Source organism: Neovison vison, chromosome 7 (assembly GCF_020171115.1).
Source record: "Neovison vison isolate M4711 chromosome 7, ASM_NN_V1, whole genome shotgun sequence".
Lineage (NCBI taxonomy): Eukaryota > Metazoa > Chordata > Mammalia > Carnivora > Mustelidae > Neogale > Neogale vison.
In genome coordinates, this window is record NC_058097.1 from 202,232,340 (window position 1) to 202,248,369 (window position 16,030).

Sequence of the window (16,030 nt, forward strand, 5' to 3'; positions counted from 1 at the left end):
CTTACCTGAGCCATCGGGTGTAGTCTCCGTGTGATACTTGGTCCCTTGCCCGACACCGATGCCTGGAGAGGCCACCCCCTGTCCCAGAGTCGCTAAACACTTTGGGAGCCCCCGGGAATAAGCAAGCAAACAAGAAAGGGGCTTCACGCATGGAAGCTCTGGTGAGGGAGCTTGCTGGGGAGCAGCGGTCCCATCCCGTCATCGGGCCCTCCCTGATCAAACGTGATGGCTCGAAGGACAGCTGAGTTGGCAGAAGTGTGGGCCGTTGTTAGCATGTTAGCAGCAATGCCCCCTGGCCCACCAGCGACTTCACCGCACTTTCCCTGCCCAGCCGGGGTTAATGGATGCGCCGTCTATAAAGCAGAACAAGGAGCACCTGGGTGGCTCATTCGGTTAGGCGTCTGCCTTCAGCTCAGATCATGATCTCAAGGTCCTGGGATCAAGTCTTGAGTCGGGCTCCCTGCTCAGTGGGGACTCTGCTTCTCCCTCTGCCTCTGCTCCTGCCCCGCTCGCATCCACTCTGGTGTTCTCTCTCTCTCTCTCTCAAATAAATAAAATGTTTTTTAAAAAAAACAAAACTACATGTATTGCCTCAGAACATCCAATATACAATACAAAATGATTCAACCTGTCCCAAGTTTTCAACAGGTATCCTAGAATCCTACCTTCTTACAAAATACAAAAGGCTTAGCTCTCTCTCATTTTTTTTTTTTAAGTTTATTTATCTGGGTAATCTCTACACCCAACATGGGGCTCGAACTGACAACCCTAAGACCAAGAGTTGCACATTCTCCCAACTGAGCCAGCCAGGCGCCCCCAAAAGGCTCATCTCTTGAACAAGACAGCTCTGCAGTCTAACTCCTATCCTGTAAGGGATGGAGATCAGACTGAAGCCAAGAGGAATCCATTGAACAGGACCTTCTAATTACAAATCTCAAGCAGGCTCGATATTTCCCTTTGGTACCCTGTTCATGGAGACCCGCCTAATTTATGAGATTCATTAAAAGTACACAATGCACAAATACAATCCTAGTGAAAATCTCTTACAGGAGCGTAAAGAGCTAAACCTGACATACAATGAAGTGTGTTCTAGTAGGAGGTGGCCCCAAGGTCTCCTGGATGCACAGATATCAAATGATCCTCCCAGTGGGGCGATCCTGATTCCAAGTCAGGGTTTCCAGGCCCTCTGCATAAAAATACAGCCACTCTGCTTTCTGGTCGTTTGGTGAGCTAGGCTTGGGTCAAGGAACTGCCATCCTTTGGGAGAATCCTACTCAGGTCTGAGATACTCATGGGCCTTCTTTTGGCCCCATTACTATCCAGTATCATTTGATTTCTTCAATACTCTGTAGGGGCTGCGGCCTCCTACAATCTAAGATAAAATCCATTCCAGCTATATATAACCTGTCGGAATTCTTCACTTGACCATCTTTTAGAATCAGAAGGGAGTCATGCTTGATAGCAAAAGGCCCTCAAAATGACAGAGGGTACCCACAGAAGGCCTCCGATCTTCAAGCCTATGTTCATGTTATTAGCAAATGGAATTGTTCTAAAATACTGGAAATGGCACCAAAAGAAAATGTGGGCACCCTTGGGCTCCTTACATCCTCAGTGTGGACGTTGTCCTACAGGTAGGGTGATGGACGGATTGTCCCATGGCATTCATGTGCCTCCCTGACCAGTATGGCTTTGTGCCTCGCAGTAGACAATATGACTCCAAATCATTATGTTCCAAATTCCAATGAAATTACTCTGCATCTGATAACCCCAACCTTGACAGTAGATTCATTCCCGATGGTGACAGCGTTCTGACTACTAGGTCCCTGCCAATGGATGGAATTAACTCTAGGAGTGACTTTCACGTCACCTTCCCCCATGTGCTCTTTCCTTCTGACAGCTCTCTAAAAAAATCACACCGCTCCTCAAATCTCTCTCCAAATGGACCTTAAGCCCCAACCTCCCCTTTTTACTATTGGACCCAGAATCCCTCCAAATAATATTAGAGCTGGATCCTTGGACCTTGTGAGGGCTAGGGGTGCTGGTCCCCCATGCAGCTGAAAATTTGAGTCTGGCTTTTGAATCCCACCAGACTTAGTTGGCTACTAACAGTCTACTCTTGACAGGAAGCCTTACGGATAATGGAAACAGTTAATTAACACGTATTTTGTATATTATATGTATTGGGTACCGTGTTCTTACAATAAAGTAAGCTAGCAAAAAGAAAATGTTAGGAAAAGCATAAGGGGGAGAAAATATATGTACAGTCCCATCCTGTAAAATTCTAAGCATAAGTGGATTTATGCAGTTCAAACCCAAGGTGTTCAATGGTCAACTATATGACTACTCCTTCTTTTTTTTAAGTTTATTTACTTAATAATCTCCACACCTAATGTGGGGCTTGAACTCACAATCCTGAGATCAAGAGTCACACCCTCTGCTGACTGAGCCAGCCAGGCGCCCCTGTATATCTCCAACTAGAATTTCCGCCCACAGCCTTAATCAAACAGCGCTGGGCTTACCAGGGGCCAAATAGACCCTTTCTTCTCTGATTAATGCCTGCTGTGCGCATCTTGTAGGGACTTTAATTGAAGCTATTTTCCCTCACTCCACAGACCTGCAATTATCCCGAAATTTTCAACCATCATTACGCCAATTGTATGCCAGATTCCTTTCCTTTCAATGCCGGCTTTACTAAAATATACTTCGCATACCCTGAAATTCACCCTTGTAACAGATAACCCATAGGCTTTCAGGATATTCATGGAATTGGACCACCATCTCCACCGGCTACTTTTAGACCACTGCCATCACTCCAAGGGAGAGACCCCGACCCGTCAACAGTCACTCGTTCTCCCCATCCCCCGGCCCCTGACCCCCATAAGTCTGCTTTCTGTCTCCAGGGACTTGCGTCTTCTGGACCTCTCACCTAGATGGGATCCTGCACTAGGGGGCCTTTCGTGCCCAGCTCCTTCCACCGAGCTGAATGTCTTTGCAGGTCCCTTCCACACCACCAGCGCTCCAGCCTGCCTTCGGGACCCCCAGCTCGGGCCCCCCCTTAACCAAAACAAAGACCCAAAGCTGCCCTGGCCCCCTCATTCTTGTTTCATTCCCGACCCATGGAGCCTCCTTTTGAGGGGATCCTTTTGCTGTTTACTGTGTGATGAATATATTTAATGCAGTGTTCACGGGGGCCTCTGTGCACGCGTGCAGGAGTTGGGGGAGGGGATAGAGGGAGAGAGACTCTCAGGCAGACTCCCTGCAGGGTTCGATCTCACGACCCTGAGGTTGTGACCTGAGTGGAAATCAAGAGGCGGACGCTTAACCGACTGAGCCACCCAGGCGCCGCAAGCCATAACTACTTTTTAATGTTAATTTCTCAACTTTAGGGCTCGGAGGCCATACAGACGGGGAGCCTCCTTTATAGGCTCTCCAAACTTCTCTAAGGAACGCCTGAAAACACAAAGCTCTTAAGGGAAACTTTTTTTCCACCCAGAGCCCCAAATTCCTTACATCTTTCTGTATCTGTGGGTGGAATTTCTTCTTTTTCTTGTCCTAAAAGTGTTGCTTCTCCATGGTCCCAGCTTTCCGTACGGCCTTAATACCAATCCCCTGCCCGGTAAGGGCTGCAGCCCTCGGCGCGTGGCCCACGGCGTCAGAGCCCGGCCCTTCCCACCCAGAGAGCCACAGCTCTGGCGTCCCTGCTCCCTGCTCCCGGTTCCAATCCCTCTTCAGTTTGGGGCCTGAAGAACTTTTCTTACTTTCTCAAGAACTCAGCTACCTATTTAAAAAACAAGCTTATTTCTTACCCAACCTCCCTAGGTGTTTGTGAGAAGGAGAATTTCAGGCTATCTGACCTGCTGCCGAGAAGTTAAAGATCATTCAGGTCTCAGATTGTACCTTCTTGGGGTCATTTAATTTAAGAGTCTTCCTGGGGCGCCAGGCGGCTCAGCTGGTTAAGCATCCAGCTCTTGATTTCGGCTCAGGTCATGATCTCAGGGCCCCGTATCCAGCCTCTGCGCTCAGCAGGGAGTCTCGGAGATTCTCTCTCTCTCTTTCTCTGCCCCTGCAACTTATGTGTGTGTGTGCGCGCACACACACACACACACACACACTCTCTCTCTCTCTCTCTCTCTCTCAAATAAATCTTTTTTAAACATAAAAAAACAAATAAAAAATCTTTCTGGTACAGAGTGACCAAATCACAGAGCCACTCTTGGAGCAACGAAGGCGGTCACGGTCAGAGCAAGGACAGCCCCAACACGGAGTCTGACCTTCCTTCCACTCAGAGGTCCAGAAACTGCGCCCGGCCACTTTATCCAGAGGTGACAGAGACGAAGAGGGATGATACCAATGTCATACCTTACAACCAGACCCGGGGATGGCCGTTCACATGTCACGGCCCAAGGAGCCCAGCCTCAAAGGGCCAGCCTGCTGGGGTTCACTGCCGTGGGCAGTTACACCGCCCGACTTGCACGGTGTGTGGCTGCTCATTTGTGTGGCCTGTTGTGTGTGTGAACACACGCGCAGTGCCCTGAATGTGGATCTGTGTGCAGCCTTCAGGTGTTACCTGACACTCGCTGCCTGACACATTTGCGTGCGTGTTCCCTGTCATGGGTCCGTGTGCGGGTCCCACCCACCTGCCAGGAGGAGCGATGCGGCATGCAACGCCTTCTCATGGGGAACTCCCCTGCCACGAGGAGCGTGATCAGAAACCACGCTCCCCTCCCCAGTGGCTGCTCCCCGTTCCTGGGCCACTTTCCCATCTGTTCAACATCGGAGTCTTTGGTACCTGGATAGATGTTAGACATGACTCTGGACTGTGACAAATTGTAGACCTATTCCTGCCCCCTCTCCCAGCACACCCACGGGTCTGCGCTCCTCTGAAGGGCACCCAGTCCTGCATTCAGAGGCTTATTATCCGAGTGTCTGCTCAGCTCGAACTGGAGTTCAGCTGGAATCCTGCCAGGAGGATGTTGTCACATCGGTTGCCGGAGAACTTTCCTTTCCACGCAGATGCTGATACGGAACTGGAAGGGCAGGGCAGGCGCTCCCCCGGACTACAGGTCCCAGGATGTGACCCTCTTTGGGTCTGCTGGACCGTGAAATTGAGTGTACCGGGGGAAGCTTGGGGTTCTTCACCTGCCTGAACATGCCGGCCACCTGGTAGGGAGGCTGGGGGAGGTGACCTGTGACCCTGGCTATAGCTGTCGCCTTCCCTGTCCTCCATGACTACAGGACCCCAGAATCTGCCTGAAAGCCTGGTAAGTGGTGTACGTGGGTTTGCAGAAGACCTGGGGCGGGGGCGCTCCCTTCCCTGGAGTCACAGACCACAGATTTCACCTTCCCTAGTACTGGGCCCAGGAAGAATGCAGCCAGTCCTCTGGGCAAAGGGTACCCCAGGGTCCAGGGAGGGACTCGCTATAGGTATACAATGGTTCACGTTCGTTGAGAGCTTTGTCTGTGCCAGCCCTGTGCTCACCCAGGGGTCCCCAACATTCTCGGTTTCTGGCCCCCCCGGGGCCTCGGTTATTTTCCACGGTGCGCCCAGGCCCAGGCCCCCTCGCACTCTCCGCTCTGGCCCCTGCAGGCCAACCCAGGGGCTTCCCTGTCCTGGGCGGATACGGTGGGACTGGCAAAACAAGCAGAGGTGGGGAGGGGCGGGGCTACAGCCCGATGGGCGGGGCTTAGGGGATCCTCCCAGTCATCGGTGGTCCATGGGGGTTCAAAGTCAGCGGCCCAGCAGGGTCAACGGGCACACATCCGGGATGCTCTGCTGACCCCCCGCAGACTGACACTTTCCCCGTCGGGACAATACAAAACCTCTTTAATTCTCATTTTCTGTAAAAAGTCGTGCCTCTTGACAGACCACGGGGATAGACGTGCAAAGCGTGAGACACACCCTGCCGAGGCGCGTGGCTGAGGGCTGCGCTGGGGAGGAGGGCCGGGGGTGGCTGTGGCAGGAGGACCCTGTCCTTCCTCAGACCTGGGGAGGGGTCGTGGAGCGGGGTTGAATTGGCTGCGCTGTCCCTCCAACCCTAGGCCCGGCCCAGGGTCAGGGTGAGTACCGCGTGGCAGGTGGCCCGGGGCTCTGGGGCGTTCTGGAACCTGCGGTCCCGGAGAAGGTCCTTCCTGAAGATGCTCCCCGACCCCGACCTGAGCCTCGGGAAACGGAGGCCAGCGAGCTGGCTGGGCCCCTCACTCCTCCTCTGGCCCGTCGCCTCCCAGGGCCTGTTCGTAGGGGCAGGGCCGGCGGCAGAGGCCAGCTGGCTCCGGGCCAGGCCGGGGCCCCGCGGGCGGCGCCTCCTCCTCCACGCAGTCCCCCAAGCCGCCGCCGCTGCCGCCTCCATGCACGCCTTCCGCGTCGCTCTCGTCCGAGTTCTCCTCCTCCAGGTAGCGGTAGCCGCGCACCTTGTGCTGCGGCCGCGGGATGCGGGGCTGGCGCGGAACCGCGCCCCGCCGCAGCTTCTGCTCCATCCACAGGTAGGAGGTGGTGGCCGCCACCAGGGTCAATAGCAGCACCGCCAGCTTGGCCTGTGGGCACAGATACCTCGCGGGATAGGTCCACTCGTGGCCCGCATGTCCCGGCGCAGCTCCTTCTCTGTCCGGACACCTCAGCTTCCTCAGCATCTCCCCGAGGGCAACGGCTCAAAGCCCAGCTGTGCCCTTAGCTGGAGCTAAGACCACTGTGTCCCTGACACGCAGAGACCATAAGAAATGGACCCCCCCCCCCGAAGATTTTGACCGTGACCCACAGCCAAACAGAATTCCCCATCTGGGATGCCTGGGTGGCTCAGTTGGTTAAGCAGCTGCCTTCAGCTCAGGTCATGATCCCGGCGTCCTGGGATTGAGTCCCATATCAGGGTCCTTGCTCAGCAGGGAGCCTGCTTCTCCCTCTGCCTGCCTCTCTGTCTGCCTGTGCTCACTCGCTCTCTCTCCCTCTATCTCTGACAAATAAATAAATAAAATCTTATTTTAAAAAATTAAAAAAAAAAAAAGAATTTCCCATCCTAACAGTACACACACACACAAGCACCGCATTCTCTTCTGTTTCATTTTTTCAAATGTTGGTGGGGACCTGCTAAACAGACCCACCGGTTGGTGGGAGCAGAGTACGAGGAACCCTGCTCCCTGCAGGCTGGGAAGGGACAGCTCAGAGGTGACATCTGGAAACAGGTCATCAAAGGACCCACAAGGTGGCTGGGAGGCACCCACAAGGAACGAGAAGACTTGAACCCCTTCAGAGATGGGTAAACTGAGGACCATGGGAAGTGAGGCAGTAAGAGGGTCTTGGTTTGGGGCCACTCAGTGGGCCTGACCTAGGACCCAGCCCTTGGGGAGTGGTGCCCTTCGGGCACTGCGAGGCCACAGTGGACATTCAGAAAGTATCTGTGGTCCGGGGGCTGGCCAGTGGGGTGCCTAACAGCCCAGAGACCCTCTTCCCACCACGTTCAGGCTCACCTTCATGGGTAGGCTTGAGCCCAGGTACACCACGAAGATGGCCACCGCCTGCCACCAGTGGTAGATGGTGAAGATGAAATCTTGCCTTTCTTTGTCCTCATATAGGATTCCCAAGAGTGCTGCAGGCGGGCAGGACATGGCAGGAAGGGGAGAGGCATCATCAGGGCCCCAGAGTGGCTGATCTCCCTGCTGGGACCCACCCGAGGCCTAGCATTGGGCTGGTCTCAGCCATTAGCCTTGGAGCACCTAGAAAGCCCTTGTGAACAGGTCCTGGCCTGCCCCCTGGTGGATGCCCTGGTTGTTAGGCCGCCTGGGGAGCCCAGGAGAGGCAGGAACAGACAAGGCACCTTGCTTGGGGTGGTGGTGGTGGGGGATTTGAGGGGGCAGGGCGGGGGACGGACAGTTGGGCCTCACTCGAGAGCACATGTGTGGCTTCCCAAGTGGGAAGCTCTATGTGCCGTCATCTCCTGCCCTCTCTTGGACCTTCGGAGGCTGTTTCTCCTCGTCCAGGACTCAGGCAGGGCAAACTGCTCGCAGAAACAAGCTTTCTGCAAATCAGACTTGAAGTTGGGAGGTTCAAACTATTTCTCAAGGAATCCTCCCTGGGGCGGGAAGAAAGAGCCCACTGGAGTCAGGAGACGCAGCCTGTACTCTCAGGACGGTAAAGTGCAGAGAATTAGTACGGAGAGGAGGATTCCAACGTTGGCTCTGGGGATGACTCAGGGTGAGTTAAGTCCCCCACCAGGTATCCGGCCTGTAAAATGCCACCACAGGTATTGTGTGTTGTGTTCCGAGGTTTCAAGGCAAGAAAGCCTGGCATGGCGCCTGGCAAACTGCACTGTCCCCTGCCACCCGGGACATTAACATCCCTGCCCTGAGGCCCTGTGGTGTGACTGTACCCCTTGGAGCTGCTGGGAGGGGACACGGAGCCCCCAGGAAGAGGCAGGAGGCACAGCTGTGTGGGCAGAAGGGAATGCCAGGTCCAGGCCCCGGCTTGTCGTGGACCCGAGTCACCCAGGTTGGCTGCCTCTGAGCAGCAGCCAAGAGAGTATGGCCCGGAGTGTGGAGCTCCAGCCCGATGACAAGCACAGATGGCTGGATCCTCAGCACAGCGGTCTCCTGAGCCAGCCCCTGCCCTGCCCACGGCAGGGATGTCCTCCACATCACACCTCCAGGGGTGACATTCTGGCCCATCAGAACAGAAGCTGATGTGGAAGACACACAGAGCTGCGCCTGCATGAACTTCCCAATGCCCCTGCCCCACGGCCCAGACTCAGGGCGTGCACCCTGCCACTCCGCAGACTGCGGTTGGGGCCTCATGCCTGCTCCCAGCTCTTTCCCATACAGCAGCCCTCCCGCGGGGCACCTGGCTGGGTCAGTCAGTGGAGGTCCACCTGCACCGTAACAGATCCCCAGGGTGCCCACAGGAGCCTGTATCTGTCCCTGGTCTGCTCCTCCCCAACCACCCTGAGGTCCCCACAGGGTCCTCTGCCATCCCAGCACCCACGGCTGTACTCACTGCTGAGTCCGGTCTTATTGAGGGCACTGCCCACACCCCAGAGGACAGCTGCCACGTAGAGGATCCAAATGTGTCGCAGGACCCGAGGTGCGGGGGCCCAGAAAAAGAGGCCGAGCGTGAGTAGCAGGTGCACTCCGGCCCCACCCACGAGGGGCACCTGGCGTGGCAGCCACAGCCCCAGCAGGCCTAGGACGGAGGAGGCTGAGGCGCCCAGGCTGTAAGCCACGAGGAGGTAGGCCAGGCGCTCCAGCCCCACGGAGCACACACCGTAGCCCTGCAGGGAGGACAGGGGTGTTAGAGATCCAGGCTAACTCCCTCCGAGGGTCACGGGAAGGTTGTGAGGGCACAGACAGGAGATGACAGTCTGGACAGTGTCCCCAGATGCAGGAGTGGGATCCCATCTCAACCGTGAAACCCCTCTGGAAGCAAGTGTTGGAATCACTTTACGTGGAAAGAAACTGAGGCCCAGAGCCCTACGATAATTTGCCTAAGGCAGAGGGGAAGTGGGGGGGAAGTGGGGAAGCCAGGGAAGAGAAGAATGAGGGAGGGGAGCATCTGGGACACACCTGTGCATATACATACATGTATTCAAAACCCATTCATCTTTTATCCGAAATACAAATTTGCCCGGGAGTCCCGTATTTTATCTGGCAATGCCTCGCAGGCTGAACTTACCAGGCCAAGACCCGTGCAGGCAAAGAGCACCTCGAAGCCGCTGTAGATAAAGAAGGGCACCAGGTGCCGCAGGCGGAAGTCGCGCACGTGCTTGAAGGGCAGCTGGAAGATGTTGCCCCAGCCCACGCTGCGCAGGTCGATCTCCTCAGTGGGCCGGTAGGCGGCACCGCACAGGCCCAGCACCTGCGGACCCGCGAGCTGAACTGGTGGGCAGGGCGGCCTGGCCCTCAGCGGCTCCCAGGCCCCGCCCCCAGACGCACCCACAGCTCTGGGCCCCGCCTCCTAGCCCCAGGCCCCACCTCCAGACGCACTCGCAGATCTCGGCCAGGCCTCCCAGCTCCGCCTCCAGGAGTAGGCCACGCCCAGACCACGCCCCCAACATATTAATTCTGCTTCTGGGGTTCCGCCCCCAGCCCAGTCCTCTCAGACAGTCTCCCACTCCACATGGGACCAGCCTTGGTTCCCTTCCCCTTGGCCTCTGGGATTCCAACTCCAGGTTCAGTCCCGAGCCTCTAGCCTGGCCACTAGGTTCAGCGCCCCCCCCCACCCCCGGACTCAGCCAGGACTCCAAGCCATAACCTTGCCCGGGCTGCCAGCAATGCGCCCAGATCACACCCCTTTCTCCCCGCCTCGGTCCCCAGACTTCACTGACTCCGCCCCGCCCCATCCTGGGCCGCACCAGCAGCATGGCCAGGAAGGCCACCGCCATGAGCACACTCTCCACCACAATGAGGTTTCCGCTGCGTGGTAAGGTCCGCAGAACGGTCTTGTTGAAGCCCAGGAGGATGCCCTGGCTGTCGGTACCTGGAGAGAGGCGGTTGGGGGTTGGGGAGTAGAGCACACTGTAAACTCAACCACAAAGAGATGGAGCAAGCCGGGCGGGTGGAGGCGGGGGTTAGGGTTCATTTGGGGAGCAGTTTGGAGGTGAGGGCCACTGGGGCTGGACAAGCAGCAAAGAAGAGTGCCTCCCCCCTCCCCCGCAACTGCTTTAGTGCCAGGAGGCTGGACAAGGGGTACCAGTCCATCCCCCAACCCCACACATTCACCCTGCTGGGACTGAGCTCTGAGGGTATGTATGCATGGCCCTGAGAGATATCCCCCAGAAGCCTCAGCCCACATGGCATCTCTTCTAGGCAGCCTTCCTTGATGTACCCTGTCCCCATGAGGCTAGGTCCAATGTCCCAATGCCTACGGGGCTATATGCCTTGCCCACTAGGCTCTCAGCCCTGAATCTGAGGGCAAGGACATCCTCTCTGGGCGTTCTCAAGAGCCCAGGGTCTGCTGGATGACTCACTGGGGGAGGTGAGCAGGCCTTGGCAACCCCACCCTGTGAGGACTAACCGCAGCTCTGCACGTTGTAGAGTGTGTGGTTCAGGTCATACAGGTAGTGGTTCAGGAAGTAGATCATGGGCAGCTGGGCACAGGCGAAGCTCAGCTGTGGGCAAGAGGGCAGCTTGGGCCAGGCTCAGAACCAAGCAGGGGGCACAGGCATGATCTGGAAGGGGTCTGGGCACAGGCTTGGCAGAACAGGAGCCCTCCCACCTCTGGGGGCAGCCTCATGGCAGGAGGGAGTGCCCAGTGCAGGAGGACTTTCTCCTGCACAGGGAGGGGATGAGGTCTCAGTCATTAGAGGCAAGTAAGCAGAGGTTGGGCTCAAGAAATGGCAGTGGGACTAGAGAGATGAAAAGACTGTGGCGTGGGCTCCAGTGTGTGGGTTCTGGGCCTGGAATACCCTCCCCCAATGGCCCCACGGGTGGTACTCACATGGAAAAAGCTATAGAAGATGGTTTGGAAGACCAGGAGATATGGTGCATGGGAGCCCCGTGGCGGGCGTTGCTGGGGTCCCTGCTCATCCCGCTCCTTATAGTGGGAGTACTCGTAATACTTCTGAGCCATCCTGGACCACAAAGGAGAGAAAGCTTCCCCCAGTCTGACCTCCAGCAGATGTCTCTGCTTCCTGCATCCAGGGCTATGGGCTACATCTCATGGATGGGGAAACTGAGGCCCAAAAGGCAGAAAGAGCTGTCCAAGGTCCCCCAGTCACTGGCAATGCAGCAGAGACTCAGCCAGGTCTCCAGCCTCCCGCCCTGATGTCTACCAGGCTCACCTGGTGATGTAGTTGCCCATGGAGGCCCAAAGAGGCACAATGGCCATGCCCAGGGCCACAGCTGAGGGCACAAGCGTATAGTAGCGCTCCCAGTAGTTGGTAGAGACAAAGAGGGCATAGATGCCCACAGCCAGGAACATCATCCACTTGGTGCCGAAAAACCTGTGGGCAGTGGGAGCGACGATGGCACCATGAGCCAACCCAGACTACTGTGGCCTCAGACCGGGGTGGCCACAAGCCACCATGAGCTCCAAGTCCCAGCTCGTGAGTTGGTGTGAGGTAGGGAGCGAATCCCTGGGCTTGGAGTCAGGGGCTCTAAGATGGAGTAGCAGAGATATGGACTTGTTTGTGGTCTCAGGGGAGCCCTGTGTGCACATGCTTCAGTTTTCACAGCTTCATGCAGGCACAGAGCCCAAGCCACAAGCCTGACGGCCGCTGCAAGGATGGAGAGGGATAAGGTGGGGGTGGGGGTAAGTCAGTGGTCTACGGGCACATCCAGCTCTCGTCTGTGTTCTGGGCTGACTGGCCAAGCCCCCTTCCCTTTCTGATCTCATGTGCTAGGACTTCAGGGCCCCCAAGAGCACAACCCAAACTGGGACAAGGAAATAAGGACCAAGAGAGGCCAGAGCCGGGACCAGTATCTCTTCCTCCCTGCCCATTGCTCTGGCAGCCCCACTGTGGTCATTTGGGAAGTTTCTTCCCCATTGGCTCAAATGACCATAATTTTCTGGTACAATTACTTTCTCTTCTATTATAGGAAGCCGTGGTTCTTTTATGAACTGTATTTTGCTGTGTAATAAATACAGGGGACTCTGATCTATTTGGGGAAAGGAAAGTCACACACAAAAAATGTACTGTACGTTTTGATGGAGTAAACAGGTGAACAAGTAAAAATACTAACACTCATTGCTAGTGAGGCTGTGGTTTAAAAAATGAGGCACGTGGCCAGGGTCATGCAGACTGGCATAACCCTTTAGAAAATCAGCCCAGGGGCGCCTGGGTGGCTCAGTGGGTTAAAGCCTCTGCCTTGGGCTCTGGTCATGATTCCAGGGTCCTGGGATAGAGCCCCACATCCGGCTCTCTGCTCAGCAGGGAGCCTGCTCCCTCCTCTCTCCCTGCCTGCCTCTCTGCCTACTTGTGATCTCTGTCAAATAAATAAAATCTTAAAAAAAAAATCAGCCCAGTAGTTTGGGCAAGGGGCAAGCTGGGAGTGGGGGACTCAAACTTTCCGACTGCCAGATGCTGCCTGTGGGACCAGGGCAAGCTGCCGAAAATTGCTCATGGGAAACAAAGAAAGAATTAGCTGTTGTTATCCATAGCGATCTGTTTTAAGGTCCATAAAGCCTTTCGCATACCTCTACTCTGCTAAGGCCACTGTTAGAAATTTATCATAGCATTTTTTTTTTTCCTAAGAAGGAAAGAGCAAGGGGCACCTGGGTGGCTCAGTCAGTTAGGTGTCTGCCTTCGGCTCAGGTCTTGATCTCAGGGTCCTGGGATAGAGCCCCGCATTCCACTGGGCACTTAATGGGGTCTCTGCTTCTGCTTCTCCCTCTACCTCTTGCCCCCTCCCTCTACGTCTTCCCCTGCTTATGCTTTCTCTCTCTCTCAAGTAAATAAAATCTTAAAAAAAAAAAGGGGGGGGGAAGAGCTACAAGTACAACATAAATGCGCAAAAAGGGGAGGGAGCTGAATGTCCAACTCGGAGCCATGACTGGGTGCCCCCACCTCTGCAGAGAACGTACCCTCCTTAAGTACCCAGAGTGAAGACTGAGGAGCCGGCCAAGATGTGCACAGCGAAAGGAAAGAAAGTAAAAGTGGACATCACACACAGCTCTGGTGACAAGGACATCAACGTTACCCATCTGTGCTGGAGGGACCACAAACAGCTGATTTGCTGGCGGGCCTGGAAGGATTTTCTTTTCTCTGATTTCAGTTATGATTCTAATGCTGTTTGTACAATTATGTTAAAGGAGCTTTGAGTTTTTGGGGTTTGGAAGGTTGGTTTGTTTGTTTCTCATTTGTTTGGCTTTTGGTTTAAGATAGAGGAATTAAGACCCATGTAACCTGTCTGCTAGTCTCTGGGTCTCATCTGAGCAGAGACCCACCTCCTGGGGAGGAGGGTGCTTATGGAGGGGAGTTCACACGGGCCATAAGGCCAGACCAGATGCCTCCAAGGCTCCGGTCCAGAGTAAACTCTCTGGGGCACCTGCCCAACCATGCCTTTTCAGTGAGAAATGTCCCTCAACACTAACCACAGCTGATCAGGCCAGGCTTGGTGCCTGGGTCTTGGGGACTTATCAAAGTCTCTCCAGAGATTCCCCAGCTCTGATCCCAAAGGTCACTCACTGTAGCTCCAAGCCACGAAGGAGGGCACAGAGCGATGCCATGGGAGGCAATCTGAGTGAAGGCGCAGGAGTGACTTTCTGTTCTGTCAAATTGTGCCCTCGGGCGGATCTCCAGCTTCCTTCCCCAAACCCAGGTTCTCTCCTTCTCTCTCACCCCTCCAGGTAGGCATGGCCTGTACCCAGGTCCCGGCCCCCCAGAACACCATCGGCCAACAGCCCTCACATCCCTTCCGCATGGCAGCAGCTTCGCACCTGATGAGCACCGGCGTGTAGAGCAAAGCGGCGATGGGCGTCACATTGATGCCCATCAGCATCTTGCTGTCGATGTCCGGCAGCCCCATGTTGCCGTACTTCACCTCGCGGTAGGTCTCATCATAGTGCAGGATCAGCTGCATCTGCAGGAGGCCTGGGGATAGGGAGCAGGCATGACGGCGACAGCTGAACTCTGGCGGCGACACACCACCCTGAAGGGAGCTCCGGTCGCCAAAGGAGTCCCCGATGCCAGTGCCCATGGAGGACAGAAAGGGCTGCCCGGATGGGGCCAAGCGTCCTGACAGTCAGTGGCAGCGCCGGCTACGTGAATCCAGACCCCCTCCCACACCCGCACCCGCACCCGCACACGGGCAGCGCTCCGCATCTGGAAGGCCGCACACCTGCCCGGGCCGCCCAGTCCAGCCCGCACGCCCACCCACGAAGGCTCTGGCCGGGAACCGGGAACGCTGCCCGGGGACCCCACCTCCGTGCGGTGGGGTCACAGCTGCAGCCGCAGGGCGGCATTTGGGGAAGTGAAAGAGGAAGGGAGGCCAACTGGCCCCTTCGGTTTCTCCTTCCCTGACCCGGGCTGGGAGGGGAAGCCGGGGGTGGGGGCGGGAAGCCGCGGGTTCTGCGCGGGACCCGCGGGGCCGCCTACCCAGGTAGACGCCGTAGGTGAGCATGCCGCCCGCGCTGGCCGCCAGCACGTTCTTCAGCACGCCCAGCCGCTTGCGGCGGTAGTAGCGGCACTCCTCCTCCTCCTCGTTGTAGTTGGGGTACGCGCCCACCAGCTCGTCCAGCTGCGGGGCACGCACGGCGCTCGCACCCGGGACCGAGGCCCCCGCGGCGGACTCGCGACTCCCGCGCGGGAGGCCCCGGGTCCCCGCCCCCCGCCCCCCACCTACCGCGCGGGAGGCCCCCCCGCACTCCGGGTCCCCGCCCCCCACCCCACCGCCCGGGAGGACCCCCGCACTCCGGGTCTCCGCCCCCCACCCCACCGCCCGGGAGGCCCCCCCGCACTCCGGGTCCCCGTCCCCCACCCCACCGCCCGGGAGGCCCCCCCGCACTCCGGGTCCCCGCCCCCCACCCCACCGCCCGGGAGGCCCCCCGCACTCCGGGTCCTCGCCCGCCCACCCCCACAGACCCGTCCCCGCTCACCGGAGCCCCGGGCCCGTCGGGGACCCCGAGCCGGTCTTCATCTCCCTGCGGCCCCGCGGTCCCCGCCACCCGGTAGAGCGGCGGCACCGCCTCCATGGCCCGACCCCGCCGGAGCAGTGGCGGCGGCCGCCCCGAGAGCGAGCTGCCCGCCGGGCACTTCCTCCCCACGACCCGGCCCCGCCCCGCGGGCCGCCCCCTCGCGAGGGGCGTGTCTAGGGCGTCCGGGCGCGCGTGGGGCTGGGGGGCCGCCCGGATCCCGCCCCGGGGACGAGCGGTGTGAGTTCAAATCTGCGCGCAGCCGCGGCATGGCTTTGCGACTTGCGGGATTCACTCCACTTCGGTTTGCCTCCGTTTTGTCACTCGGCGCTGCTTCCCAGGGTGTTACCGGGTGAATGCAGAGCCTTAGACAGGTGCCACGCCCGTAACAGGGTCTCCAAGGCCATCCGGAACCCCACCTCCTGCCCCCACGCGGCGTGTCTGCAGGTCAGCAAAGAGCCCCCGTGGCAGCCCCACCGA

General features: G+C 57.3%; 1 protein-coding gene across 1 annotated transcript; it reads right to left on the reverse strand.

The window, feature by feature from the left end:
- Positions 1 to 5,803: 5,803 nt before the first annotated feature.
- On the reverse strand, positions 5,804 to 15,614 carry UNC93B1 (unc-93 homolog B1, TLR signaling regulator). The gene is made up of 11 exons (XM_044259842.1): positions 15,515 to 15,614; positions 15,015 to 15,156; positions 14,357 to 14,510; positions 11,760 to 11,921; positions 11,417 to 11,549; positions 10,994 to 11,087; positions 10,332 to 10,456; positions 9,653 to 9,835; positions 8,978 to 9,251; positions 7,459 to 7,577; positions 5,804 to 6,531 (listed from the first exon to the last, which is right to left on the reverse strand). Exons 1-11 carry the CDS (start codon positions 15,608 to 15,610, stop codon positions 6,196 to 6,198), a joined length of 1,818 nt encoding a protein of 605 aa, XP_044115777.1. The 5' UTR covers positions 15,611 to 15,614; the 3' UTR covers positions 5,804 to 6,195.
- Positions 15,615 to 16,030: the final 416 nt, after the last annotated feature.